The 12,913-nt window shown below is 49.6% G+C and overlaps 1 protein-coding gene across 1 annotated transcript in view; it reads left to right on the plus strand.

The window, feature by feature from the left end:
* Positions 1–9,918: 9,918 nt before the first annotated feature.
* The window catches only part of LOC105519770 (docosahexaenoic acid omega-hydroxylase CYP4F3-like), an 18,264-nt gene continuing 15,269 nt past the window's right edge, over positions 9,919–12,913 (plus strand). The window contains exon 1 of the mRNA XM_011953233.1: positions 9,919–10,116. Coding sequence (XP_011808623.1) covers positions 9,919–10,116 — 198 coding nt within the window. The remainder of the gene's footprint in view (positions 10,117–12,913) is intronic.

The raw sequence follows: 12,913 nt of genomic DNA on the forward strand, positions 1-12,913 counted from the left end.
ATTACAGGCTTGAGCCACTGCGCCCGGCCTGCATTTGCTTTCTTAAGGTTAATTTCTTTAGTTTCTGGAGGTCACCTTTAATTTGACCTATGATTTGGGGGTGGCCAACCAAACAAAATCTTATAGGGCAAATACCTAGTTTGTTTGGTGGGGGTGCACCTGATTCAGAGGAGGACCTTAGGCAAAAACCTGATTTTATCTTAAATAAGCAAACAAGCACTAGTATGTACCGATAGCCTCTGGCATGGGGCAATTCTGTAAAGTCTATAAGCAAGTTTTCACAAGGTAGGGTTCTTTTTCCTGTTTAAGTTTCTTAGAGGAGGGCTTCTTCTCCCCCCATATCCCCTTTGTAACTCTATTTAGTAGCTTAGCCTTCAGTGAGTAACTGGAATCCAGATATGGCAGAATCTTGCTTCTTTTAACTTCTAATGCGGCCATCGGCTCCTGGGAGCCTAATGAGAAGGTGCCTAGTCTGTCCTAGCCTTTGCATTCTTCAGCTCCTGTCAGCCTGATCAGATCAGTATTTGGTTCCTCCAAGGTGTGGCAGCTTTTGGCCGATGGCCTCTTTGTCTTGAGGCCTTGGCCATTTCCTTTATTGCCTTTTGAACGTTTACCCTTCTAGTGTCCTTTCTTTTTGCATCTCGCACATTAATCTCTCTCTAGCCTTGTCCGGCTCTTGAATCCTTGCCTAACTTGACTTCTTTCACGTTTACATCCATGTCCATGTCCTCTCACATTGCCAAGTTTTCTTTTTATACTTCTCTTAGCCTTTCTTTTTCTTTTGCTCTTTCCCAGTTTTGTTCTTTAGTTACAGTTAACATACACTTTGGTGGCCACTTTTATAGCCTAGGTGGTATTCATGCCTTCCGCTTCTGCTTGATGTTACCCTGGGCTTGCTTTACAAATGAAGTATTTACTATATACTGATTTTCAGCAGCCTCAGGGTTAAATGGGGTGTAAAGCCAGAATGCTTTATAGAGTCTCTTATAAACTGACTTAGGCTTTTGTCAGCTCTTTCAAGCATTTCTGAAATCTTTTTTATGTTACTTGCTTTTTTCTACCAATTCTTAGCCTCTGCAGAAGTGCTTCTCAGGATCTCTGCAAATGGTGAAGCTGAATCGCATTCTCTGGGTGTTTTCTCGCTTTTTCCTAGAGTTTAACAGGCTCTTTTCTTTTATATAATTTTTTCATTCACTTGGAGGGTTAAACAGGCACACCGAGAGTCAGTGTAAACGCTTACAGTGTTGCCTTCACTGAGTTCTAAGGTCCGAATTAAAGCAATGAGCTCAGCTTAACGGCAGTGTTCAGGGTTACCACCGCATATTCTGCACATCTCTCTCCTTGCGGGTTGATGAAGCTGTTCTTGTCCATGTACAGTTCCTAGTCTACTGATGCCCACAGTTGGTCCTGGAGGTCAGGTCTGCTAGAGTAAACTTGAGTCCAGCACCTCCACACAGTCATGCTCGACACGGCTCTAGCTGCCGCCAGCAAGGTGGTGGGTTCAGGGTGTTTCCAGTGTAGTAGATCAATGGTGGAAAAGGGCCGATAGATGAAAGTCTGTCGCCCCCTCCGGGTGTGGGCCTGGTCATTATAACAGACAGGTCCTCGCATCTTCCTGAGAGGCATTTGCATAGCTCAAGCAAGACCAGATCTGAGATGGCCCATTTGACTATCTTGACTTCCTTCTTTGGCCTCTCGAGGCTCTGATCCTTCCCTTCGAGGAGAGACCTGGGGCGTGTTAGCTCCTGAATCTCGTTTCTGAGGGGGCTGTTGGCCTCGGTAAAGTGGGGTAGGCTGGGACATATGGAGAAAGAATTTCTATTATCTCTGGCGGCTCCTGCAAAACTGGCTTCTCTTGCTGTTTCTGGGACTGTCTGCTAGCGAAGCTGCTCTTACTTTTACTTTTGTGGCTTTTTTGCAATAAGCGGTTAAAGAGGGCTAAATTTATGCTGGTTTTGTTTATATTATATTTAAGCATGAGTCAATATAAAGGAATTTGATCTAGGTACACTGGCTGTCCTGCGATCCCTGTCACCATCTTAAATACATGGCCAATTGTTCTCTGTCTATAGTTCCTTTGGTGGGCCATCCAACACCAAAAGAGGGCAATTCTAATTCACACAGAGTTTTTAACCTCTAAGGGGTTAACTTAACTCTAGAATCTCCTGCAAAACCTTTCTTAAGGTTCTCTGACATACATTTTAATAGAGTAAGTTTTGATGATTTGATGACTTTCCTTTTATTTTCCTGAAATGTTTTAACACAGTTCCTAGCGGAGTGGGCTTACTTTGTGTCTGACCTATTTTTCTCTTGAGACAAAACAACATTCACGCTACAAGAAGGAAAGGGTAAAAGGTCACTCATTCACCTAATTCACACTAAATCAAAATCAAAGCTAAAACCAAAGTGTTGTTAAAGGCACACCTGTTCGTCAAGCAATTTAAGCCAAGTCAAAATCAGAACCAAAACCGAAGTGCCAATAAAGGCACTCCTGTTTATCAAGCAATTCAAGTCAAGTCAAAATCAACACTAAAACCAAAGTATTGAGCAATTAATTCAAGTCAAAAACAAAAACCAAAGTGCCGGTACAGGCATGCCGTGGGTGATCAGGCCACGCTTCCACTCAAATGGAGTGGGCAAGTTCCAAAGACCAGTCTCACCAAGTTTCAGATGTCCGGACTTGAAGTGCCAGTTCCTTCCCAGTGTTCAGCCACTGTGTTGATCCTCCACGGGGGCCTGCGGTGCACTGCTCTGATGAGGTGTTCCACTGGGGCAATTGCCTACCCAGGAGCGCTCTCAGGATCTGCATCGCTCAAGCTGGCCAGAGTCCCCCGCAGGGATGCTCTACAGGGCAGGCATAAGCTGCCTAAGGGGCTGCCTCTACCATCCGTTAATCACCTCGCTTCCGGTCAGGGAACCAAGAAATGTAGCAGAACAGGCCGCAGACAAAACTCCTCAGACACCGGATTAAAGAAGGAAGAGGTTTCTCATTCGGCCGGGAGCGTCGGCAGACTTGTGTCTTAAGAGCCGAGCTCCCCGAAAAAGACATTCTTGGCCTTTTTAAAGGCTTACAACTTTAAGGGGTCCACGTGAAAGGGTCGTGATAAATGGAGCAAGCGTGGGAAACGTGACTGGGGGCTACATGCATCAGCTGACAGAACAGAAAGTTTTACAATGCTTTTTTCATACAGTGTCTGGCATTTACAGATAACACAAGTAGTTTAGGTCAGGGGTTGATATTATCATTATTACTTTTTGTAACTCCTAGGGCCAGGTGGTGGTGCCAAGGTTGTCTGGCTATTTATCTTACTTTTGTTTCTTTCTAACTTTTTGCTTTCAGTCTTTCCTCCTGTCTTGTGAACTAGGCAAGGTGTGGGGAGGAGGGCAGCAGGAGTAGCAGTGGTTTCCTTCCTTACTGGAACTCCTGGATTCAAGGGATCTGCCGGTCTTGGCCTCCCAAACTGTTGTGATTACAGGCGTGAGCCACTGCACCAAGCCCATTATCAGTTTTTTGATGACTCCAAACTTGTTGGGAAATGTATCTCTTTCAATTATCTATTATTGTATATTGAACCACCAGGAAACTTAGTAGGTTAAAACGATATACAGGCTGGGCGCGGTGACTCACACCGGTAATCCCAGCACTTTGGGAGGCTGAGGCAGGTGGATCACCTGAGGTTGGGAGTTCGAGACCAGCCTGACCAACATGGGGAAACTCCATCTCTACTAAAAATACAAAATTAGCCAGGCATGGTGGCGTAAGCCTGTAATCCCAGCTACTTGGGTGGCTGAGGCAGAAGAATCGCTTGAACCACGGAGGTGGAGGTTGCGGTGAGCCAAGATCACGCCATTGCACTCCAGCCTGGGCAAGAAGAGTGAAACTCTATCTAAAAAAAAAAAAAAAAAGAGATATACAAGTTGTTTTTTGTTGTTTGCTTGTTGTTTTTTGGGTTTATTTTTTGTTTTTTTTTGGTATGTGTATGAACTCCTATCTGTATCAGAATATACACAACTTTTGGTTTGCTCACAAATTTACCATTTGGGCAGGGCTCAGCAAGGGTGGTGTTCTCCGTCCTAGACAGCAGCGGTGTGGGCAGCTCATTTGAGGTTGGAAGAGATACTTTGAGGTGGCTCACTCTCATGGCTGGCAATTTGGTGCTGCCTATTTGCCAGGGGTCTGAGTTTCTCTCACATAAGACCTCTCCACGGGGATGCTTGTGCTTCCTTTTTACATGACAGCTGAGTCCAAGGTGTCTATTTCAATGGGTGTAGAAGGAAGCTATTAGGCTTCTTATGACCTAGGCCCTGAAGTCCTAGAAGACACAGAGACAGCCCAGATTCAAGGAGTGGGGAAGTAGACTGCACCTCTGTATCAGTTAAGGTCCTTCAGAGAAACAGAATCAATAAAATCAATCAATCAATCAACAAACCAACCAATATTTATGTATTTATTTTAAGATATATCTGGGATGGTGTGGTGGCTCATGTCTGTAATCCCAGTACTTTGGGAGGCCGAGGTGGGCGGATTGCTTGAGCCTAGGAATTGGAGGCCAGCCTGGGCAATATGGTGAAAACTCACTTCTACAAAAATACAAAAATTAGCTCAGTATAGTGGCATGCAATTTTAGTTTCAGCTACTTGGGAGGCTGAGGTAGGAGGATCGCTTGAGTGCAGGAGATCAAGGCTGCAGTGAGCCGTGATCACGCCACTGCACTCCAGCCTGGGTGACAGCAAGATCCTTTCTAAAAAAAAAAAAAAGCTATATCATATATTTATCTTAAGTCATATTTTCAACATCTTAAGATCTATATATACAAAACTATAACTAGATGTAAATTCATTTTAAGACATATATGTGGCTGGTCAAGGTGGCTCAGGGCTGTAATTCCAGCACTTTGGGAGGCCGAAGCAGATGGATCACCTGAGGTCAGGAGTTCGAGATCAGCCTGGCCAACATGGTGAAACCCTATCTCTACTAAAAATACAAAAATTAGCTGGGGGTGGTGGTGGGAGCCTGTAATCCCAGCTACTCAGGAGGCTGAGGCATGAGAATAGCTTGAACCCGGGAGGCGGAGGTTGCAGTGAGCCGAGATCACACCATTGCACTTGAGCCTGGGCAATGAGAGTGAAAGTCGTCTCAAAAAAAAAAAAAAAAAAGACATATATCTTTAAGGAATTTGGCTCATGTGGTTATAGGCTGGCACATTGTTAATCTATAGCTGCAGCAGGTCACCAGGCTGGAAACTCAGGCAGGCACTGATGCTGTAGTCTCAAGGTAGAATTTCTCATTTTCTGAAAAACTCAGTTTTTGCTCTAAGGCCTCTCAGCTGACAGGATGAGGCTCATTCACATAATCCAGGGTAGTCTCTTTTACTTGGTCAACAGATTGTCTGTAACCCCAGCACTTTGTGAGACTGAGGTTGGAGGATCTCTTGAGCCCAGGAATTTGAGACCAGCCTGTACAACATAGGGAGATCCCATCTCTACAAATAATACAAAAATTAGTTGGGCATGGTGGCACATGCCTACGGCCTTCCAGCTACTTGGGAAGCTGAGGTGGGAGGATCGCTTGAGCCCAGGGGGTGGAGGTTGCAGTGAGCTACGATTGCACCACTGCACTCCAGCCTGGGCAACAGAGAGAGAACTTGTCTCAAAAAAAGAAGTCCACAGACTATAATTATATCCACAAAACAACTCCACTGCAACACCCATTTGAGGATGTGCATTTGAGGATGGAAGCAAGAATGAACATGTGTGTCCCACCTCATGCTTTACCCACCTGGCACAACTTCCGGGAAGGGCCCTTGTGCAGAGCCTACTCCTTTATGTTATTCAGGTTCCTGCTCAAAAGTCTCCTCTTGGGACGTCCCTGCCTGATCACTGAGTCCAGAACAGCGCCCTCAGTCACTGTCTAGCTTGTCTGATTCTGCTAATTTCCCATAAGAGAAGTGGCATGTCACCGTCTCCACCACACACTATTGGTTAAGCGACTCGAGTAGCTTGGGACCTCAGCCTCCCAAGTAGCTGGGACCACAGGCATGTGCCACCACACCTGGCTAATTATTTTGTATTTTTTTTTTTTTCTGCAGAGATGAGGTCTTGCTGTCACACAGGAACTATTGGTTAAGCGACTAATAGTGCATGGTGGAGGTGGTGACATGCCACTTCTGTTCTGAATCCCAGGCCAGTCTAGATTCAAGGGGAACGAAATTAAGCTCTTCCTCTTGCTGAAGACAACGACAAAGACTTTGTGGCTATTACCTTTAAGCGTTCTGGGTTAGAATCTGAGATTCTGCATTTCCAAGAAGCTGCTGGTCCGAGGACCACATCTTGAGTATCCATTTCTTATAGCTCATGGCTAGCAAAGTCCCTTTCTTCCCTAAATTTTAAATGAGCACCTACTATGTGCCAGGATTCATTTTCACCCACGGTAATGTTTAATTACTTCATTGTGTGGCTGGAGCAAGGTTCGGCACCTCTCTGTTTTTAATCTCCTCCCTCCCTCTTCTCCCCAGACCTAGCTGGGCACCTACCCTGTTGCCTCCCACCTACTCCAAGGGGCCCTGGCCTTGCCCCTGGCTCATCTGTGGGGTGGACCAGGTGGAGCCACCCCAGTAGAGAAGGAGCAGAATCTGTGCATCTCAGCTTGCTGGCAACTCCAATGTGCTCTAGGACCTGAACTGGATCAGGCAGGGCTACATGGTATGTAGGTAGCCCTTAGTTGGGAAGGAAATTTTGGGCATCTCCCCAAAATCTGATCAATCACAGGAGGAATACCTATTCCGATTTTCTCATTCAGCAGCTCCATCCTTCAGACTTACTCCTATCTTGGGACTGGGCCTGAGGACTCACACCTGTAATCCCAGCACTGTGGGAGGCCGAGGCAGGCAGATCATGAAGTCAGGAGTTGGAGACCAGCCTGGTAAACATGGTGAAACTCTGTCTCTGCTAAAAACACAAAAATTAGCCAGGCGTGATGGCGGGTGCCAGTAATCCCAGCTACTTTGGAGGCTGAGGCAGAAGAATAGTTTGAACCTGGAGGCGCAGCTTGCAGTGAGCTGAGATCACGCCACTGCACTCTAGCCTTGGCGACAGAGCGAGCCTCCACCTCAAAAACAAACAAAAAACCTCAGAAAAACCCAAACACTAAAAAACCAAAAAAACCCCGTCACCCTCATCTTAGTGCCTGAGGGCAAAGAACACCCAATACAAGATTTCAGAACAGTATTTGAACAAGATGTGCTCACTTTAAGGCCAACATCCCATTTCCCAGATAGGAAGACCCAGTCCCAGAGACCCAGCACTGCCCACAGTCAGAGCAAGGACCGGGCAGAACGAGGAATCCACCCAGAGTCCCTTGGCTCTGTCTTCTCATGTCTGCCCCCAGTCCACCCACAGCCCCTCTCACTCTTGTCCCTCATGCCTCCCACCCCACCTTCTACACTGAATAATTCTTCCCATTATAGTGATCCCAGAGTCAGTTACTTAAGAGTCTTGGCCGGGCGTGGTGGCTGAAGCCTGTAATCCCAGCACTTTGGGAGGCCGAGACGGGTGGATCACGAGGTCAGGAGATCGAGACCATCCTGGCTAACACGGTGAAACCCCGTCTCTGCTAAAAAAAAAGTACAAAAAACTAGCCGGGCGAGGTGGCGGGCGCCTGTAGTCCCAGCTACTCAGGAGGCTGAGGCAGGAGAATGGCGGGAACCTGGGAGGCGGAGCTTGCAGTGAGCTGAGATCCAGCCACTGCAGTCCAGCCTGGGTGACAGAGCGAGACTCCGTCTCAAAAAAAAAAAAAAAAGTCTTGGCCGGGCGTGGTGACTCACGCCTGTAATCCCAGCACTTTGGGAGGACGAGGTGGGTGGATCACCTGAGGTCAGGAGTTCAAGACCAGCTGACCAAAATGACGAAACCCCGTTTCTACTGAAAACACAAAAATTAGTTGGGTGTGGTGGTGGGCGCCTGTAATCCCAGCTACTCGGGAGGCTGAGGCAGAAGAATAGCTTGAATGTGGTGGTGGAGGTTGCAGTGAGCCGAGTTCACGCCACTTCACTCCAGCCTGGGCAACAGAGCTAGACTCTGTCTCAAAAACAAAACAAAACAAAACAAACACCAAAATAATGAAAAACCCCCACTCACCCTCATCTTAGTGGCTGAGGGCTGAGAACACCCAATTGGGAATTTGAGGATAGTATCTGGACAAGATGTGCCCCCTTTAAGGCCAACATCCTATTTCCCAGATAGGAAGACTGAGTCCAGGAGACCCAGCACTGCCCACAGTCAGAGCAAGGACAGGGCGCAACGAGGACTCCACCCAGAGTCCCTTGGCTCTGCTCTCCCATGACTGACCCTGTCAGCTCACGGCCCCTCTCACTCTTGCCCCCCATGCCTCCCACCCCTCCTTCTACACTGAGTGAGATCCCAGAGTTAGCTTCTTAAAGGTCTTGGCCAGGTGTGGTGGTTAACACCTGTAATCCTAAAACTTTGGGAGGCCAAGACGCGTGGATCGCCTGAGGTCAGGAGTTCACCATCCTGGCTAACACGGTGAAACCCCGTCTCTACTAAAAATACAAAAAAATTAGCCGGGTGTGTTGGCGGGCGCCTGTAGTCCCAGCTACTTGGGAGGCTGAGGCAGGAGAATGGCGTGAACCCGGGAGGCGGAGCTTGCAGTGAGCCGAGATCACGCCATTGCCCTCCAGCCTTGGTGATAGAGCGAGCCTCCGTGTCAAAAAAAAAAAGTCTTGATGAGTTCCACTTGCTGCTGAAGGCTTCTTTTCTTTTTATCTAGCTTCCTAATCCTCATTGCTGTGCATGCAAATAATTCTGCTTTGCATTAAAACAAACAAAACCGACCACAGTTTCCTGGTTTACTCTTCCAGTTCTCTTTATCCGCAGAATCTGACCTGGGTAATCCTCAGCGAGGCTGGATTCTTTGTTCTTTGTTCCTGCTCCTAGCCGTCATGTGTCAACCCAGCCCTGGGCTAGCTGGAGGCAGGACTTGAACTTCTGCCAGGCTGTGCAGTCAGAGGCCAGAGACTGCCTTCTCGAAGTCTCCTAATTCTGCACCGAAAAATGGTGCATGGCGTCCTCCCAGCCCATGTATGGGAGATGTTTGGGTGCAAGGTTGGCCTGCCTGGTCCTCCTTGCCTGATGCCTGAATTCGCAACCTCATGATTTATGTGGCCTTGGCAGGGCAGGGGTAGCTGTAAACGTGGGGTCCCAGCGTCTCCTAGGCCCCAGGTTCAAGCAGGAGATACTGATCCCTGAAGATCCAGTTCCCACTCTGAACTGTGCCACTGACTTGGTTCCTCTTTGCACCCAGCTAATACCGCCTGCAGGTTTTGGCCGGCCGTCCAGGCAGGGAGGAGGCAGCCAGGCCTATGGCTTATGGGGATTGGCTACCCCTGACTGGCCATCCCAGCCCAGCCTTGCCTAGGTGAGGGGCCAGGTACAAAGAAGCCCCAGGAGGAGGGAAGAGGAAGTTGTGTGGGACAAGCTGCTCCCGACAGAAGGTGACAGGCTGGAACTGTCGGGGCTGGAGGGTCCTGGTCTGGGAGAGGGAGCGGCACTGCCCATGGCTGGGGTGGCTCCAGGGAGCTGGTCCTGGTGGGGCTGATGCGTTCCTGGTAACTGAAACCAAGCCCCTGGCAGCCTGTAGTGATTCAGGCTGGGCCTTTCGGGACTCTAAGCTTTCCTCTCTCTTTTTCTCTCTCCCCTCTCTCTTCTTTACGTCTTCTCGCTCCACCTCTTCTCCTGGCTGTTGCTGGGTTTCCCTCTCTGCTTTCAGCCCTTGTTTTGTCATCTCTGAGCTCTCCCTGCCTCCAGCACCTCCCATCCCTGCCCCTGTCCAATGTCCCCGAAGCTCCCCGGGCTCTTTTCTGGGCCTCAGGACTTTACCCTCCATCCCGTCTGCCCTGCAGGATGGTGACGCTGAACTTGTCCTGGCTGGGCCTTGGGCCGGTGGCAGCGTCCCCGTGGCTGCTCCTACTGCTGGTCGGGACATCCTGGCTCCTGGGCCGCGTCCTGGCCTGGACCTACGCCTTCTATGAGAACTGCTGCCGCCTCCGGTGTTTCCGGCAGCCCCCCAAACGGAACTGGTTTTGGGGTCACCTGGGCATGGTGAGTGTGGCAGCAGGACGGATCTGGGGTCTCAGGGTGGATGGACTTGTAGAGGGGCAGGAATGGGGCTCAGGGAGCTGGATATTGAGGGTGGGTTTGGGTCTGGGGCATCAGAGGAGTGAGGGAGGCCGAGGGGAGCCCCTCTTCCCTCACTGACCCAACCAGATTTATTCCTCCTCTCTGTCCACTCCATGGCCCCAGGCCTTTTTCTTTCTCTCTCTTCCCCACCCTAAGCCTGCTTTGGCTCGAGTTCCTGCCTCTCTTCCCCACGTTAATGCATCCTTGTTCTGCTTGGGGCTTCTAGAATGGACTGCGCAGAGCAGATACACCCTGGCTGGCCATAATCTTTTTTTTTTTTTTTGAGGCCGGGTCTCGCTCTGTCACCCAGGCTGGAGTGCTGTGGTGCATTCATACCTCACTGCAGCCTTGACCTCCTGGGCTCAACCTATCCTCCCATCTCAGCCTCCCCAGTACCTGAGACTACAGGTGTTCACCAACAGACCTGCTAGTTTTTTTGATTTTTTGTAGAGACAGCGTCTCACTATGTTGCCCAGAGTGGTCTCAAACTCCTGGTCTGAAGGAGTCCTCCCATCTCGGCCTCCGAAGTGCTGGGATTACAGGCATGAGCCACTGCACTTAGCTCAGTCCACAGTCCTTAGGACTAGACTTGAGGCCTCCTCAGGGGAACAATCCAGAGTCCACTCTCTGCCTGTCCCATCTCTGTGGGCCTCAGGCTGATGTCTACTGCTCTCTGGGCTGCTGCTTCCCCATAGGATTTGCTATTTCCACCTTCTCCACCCACAGGGCACAGCTGGGCCAGAGGACAGATGTGGCTGGTTTCTCCCTCCCTGTCTTGACTCAGGCACTTTTTTTTCCGTATGGTTCCCCCCAGCCCTAAGATATGTCAGTGGGCCCCATTGCTCCGTTTGGATAAAAGTTGACTATTTTTCCTTTCAGAAGGGATCATTCTGGCCTCTACCCTAACAGCCAAAGTTCCTGGGAGGAGATTCCTCACCTCCCTCATCCTAGCCTCCTGCCTAGAGGACTTTCCTCCATGCTGTGCTGGCCCCCTACTGCCAGAGTCGTACCTTGGATTGGTCATTACTCATAAGGGCGCTAACTCCAATGCCATTGATTCAAGTGGTGCCTTCTCTGACCACAATCCCCTCTCCTTCCAGCTTTTTCTCTTCACTATCTCTTACCTGTTTTTTTTTTTTTGAGACGGAGTCTTACTGTGCCACCCAGGCTGGAGCATAGTGGCATGATCTCGGTTCACTGCAATCTCTGCCTCCCAGGTTCACGTGATTCTCTTGCCTCAGCCTCCCAAGTAGCTGAGATTATAGGCACCCACCATTACGTCTAGCTAATTGTATTTTTAGTAGAGATGAGGTTTCCCCATGTTGGCCAGGCTGGTCTCAAACTCTTGACCTCAAGTAGTCTGCCTACCTTGACCTCCCAAAGTGCTGGCATGAGCCACTGCACCTGGCCCACTGCTTCGCATCTTATATCCTGTTGGGACTTCCGGTTCTCTCTACCCCTCAGTCCAGCAGCTTCTTGAAGTCCTTCCTTGGCTTACTTCCTATTATTTGCTCATGGACTGGTTTCTTGCCGATGGGGCTTTCCTTCCTGGACATTTGGAAGACCTTTGCCTTGGATGAGCTCAATCGCCCATGTTCTCTCCTTATTTTTCATTTTTTATAGAGACAGGGTCTCACTACGTTGCCCAGGCTGGGCTTGAACTCCTGGGCTCAAGCAATCCACCTGCCTCAGCCTTCTAAAGTGCTCAGATTACAGGCATGAGCCATGGCGTCTGGCCACCCATGTTCTCTTATCTCTTCTCTACAACAATATTAGAGAATGTGACAAAGCAGGTCAGATGGGTGATATGTAAATTGCCTCCCACCCACCTCCTGTGCACCTCATTCTGCACCCAGACCTTCAGCCTGCTTGCTCTGCTGTCCACTCAAGGACAAAGAGTTGCCTCCACTCACTCCGTTTGTTTCTCTGATCGCCCCTCACCTGCTCTCCACCCCATCCTGCTCTCTTGAGGTGACCGTGATCCCCGAGTCCCCATATCCCATGGACACCTCCCAGCCCCAACGCATCTACCTGCCAGCAGCTTTCTGAATTTGCGACCACTGGGTCCTTCCCAGAACCTCCTTTTTTCTTGGTTCCAGGATATTGCCCTTCCCTGGTGTCCTCTGACCTTCATGTGTCCCCGTGTCTCTGCTGTTGGCTCCTCACTATGGGGAGATCCCCCGTGGTCCTAGTCATTCCTCCCTCTTCCCTGTCTCCTGAGGTCACCTCCTTACCCAGGGCTCCAGCTTCCAAGTTGACCATCAGTTCCCTCCAGGAGTGAGCTCTAAGTTTACATCTCTCGTGAGCTGGAGGTCATTGCTTCTCTCCTCTTGGGGAGGGGCTGGTCTCAGGAACACTTCAATTCCAACTAGTTTGAATCTGAACTCACGGCCCCCCTCCCTACACTGTTCCCCATCTTGGTCTAGTCCTTTAGTTTCCCAGACCCCACCCTTTGGGGTCTCCTGATGTTCTCTTTCTCTCATCTGCACATCCTGTCCCTCAGCACGTCTGCTGCTGCTGCCTGGCACAATCTCTCCTCCGTCAGTTCCTTCTCTGAGTCCTCCTGCCTCCCCTGGCTCCATTCCCTGCCACCTCTCTTCTGGATCCCTCCCACGGGCTCCTTCGTGGTCTCCCTGTTACTATACCCAGTCCTTTCATCCACTCTCTCCTCAGCCCTGGACAGACTTTTCTTTTCCCTTCCCTTCCCCTTCCCCTTCCC

The sequence above is a fragment of the Colobus angolensis genome, unplaced genomic scaffold, assembly GCF_000951035.1.
Source record: "Colobus angolensis palliatus isolate OR3802 unplaced genomic scaffold, Cang.pa_1.0 Scaffold36, whole genome shotgun sequence".
Classification (NCBI taxonomy): domain Eukaryota; kingdom Metazoa; phylum Chordata; class Mammalia; order Primates; family Cercopithecidae; genus Colobus; species Colobus angolensis.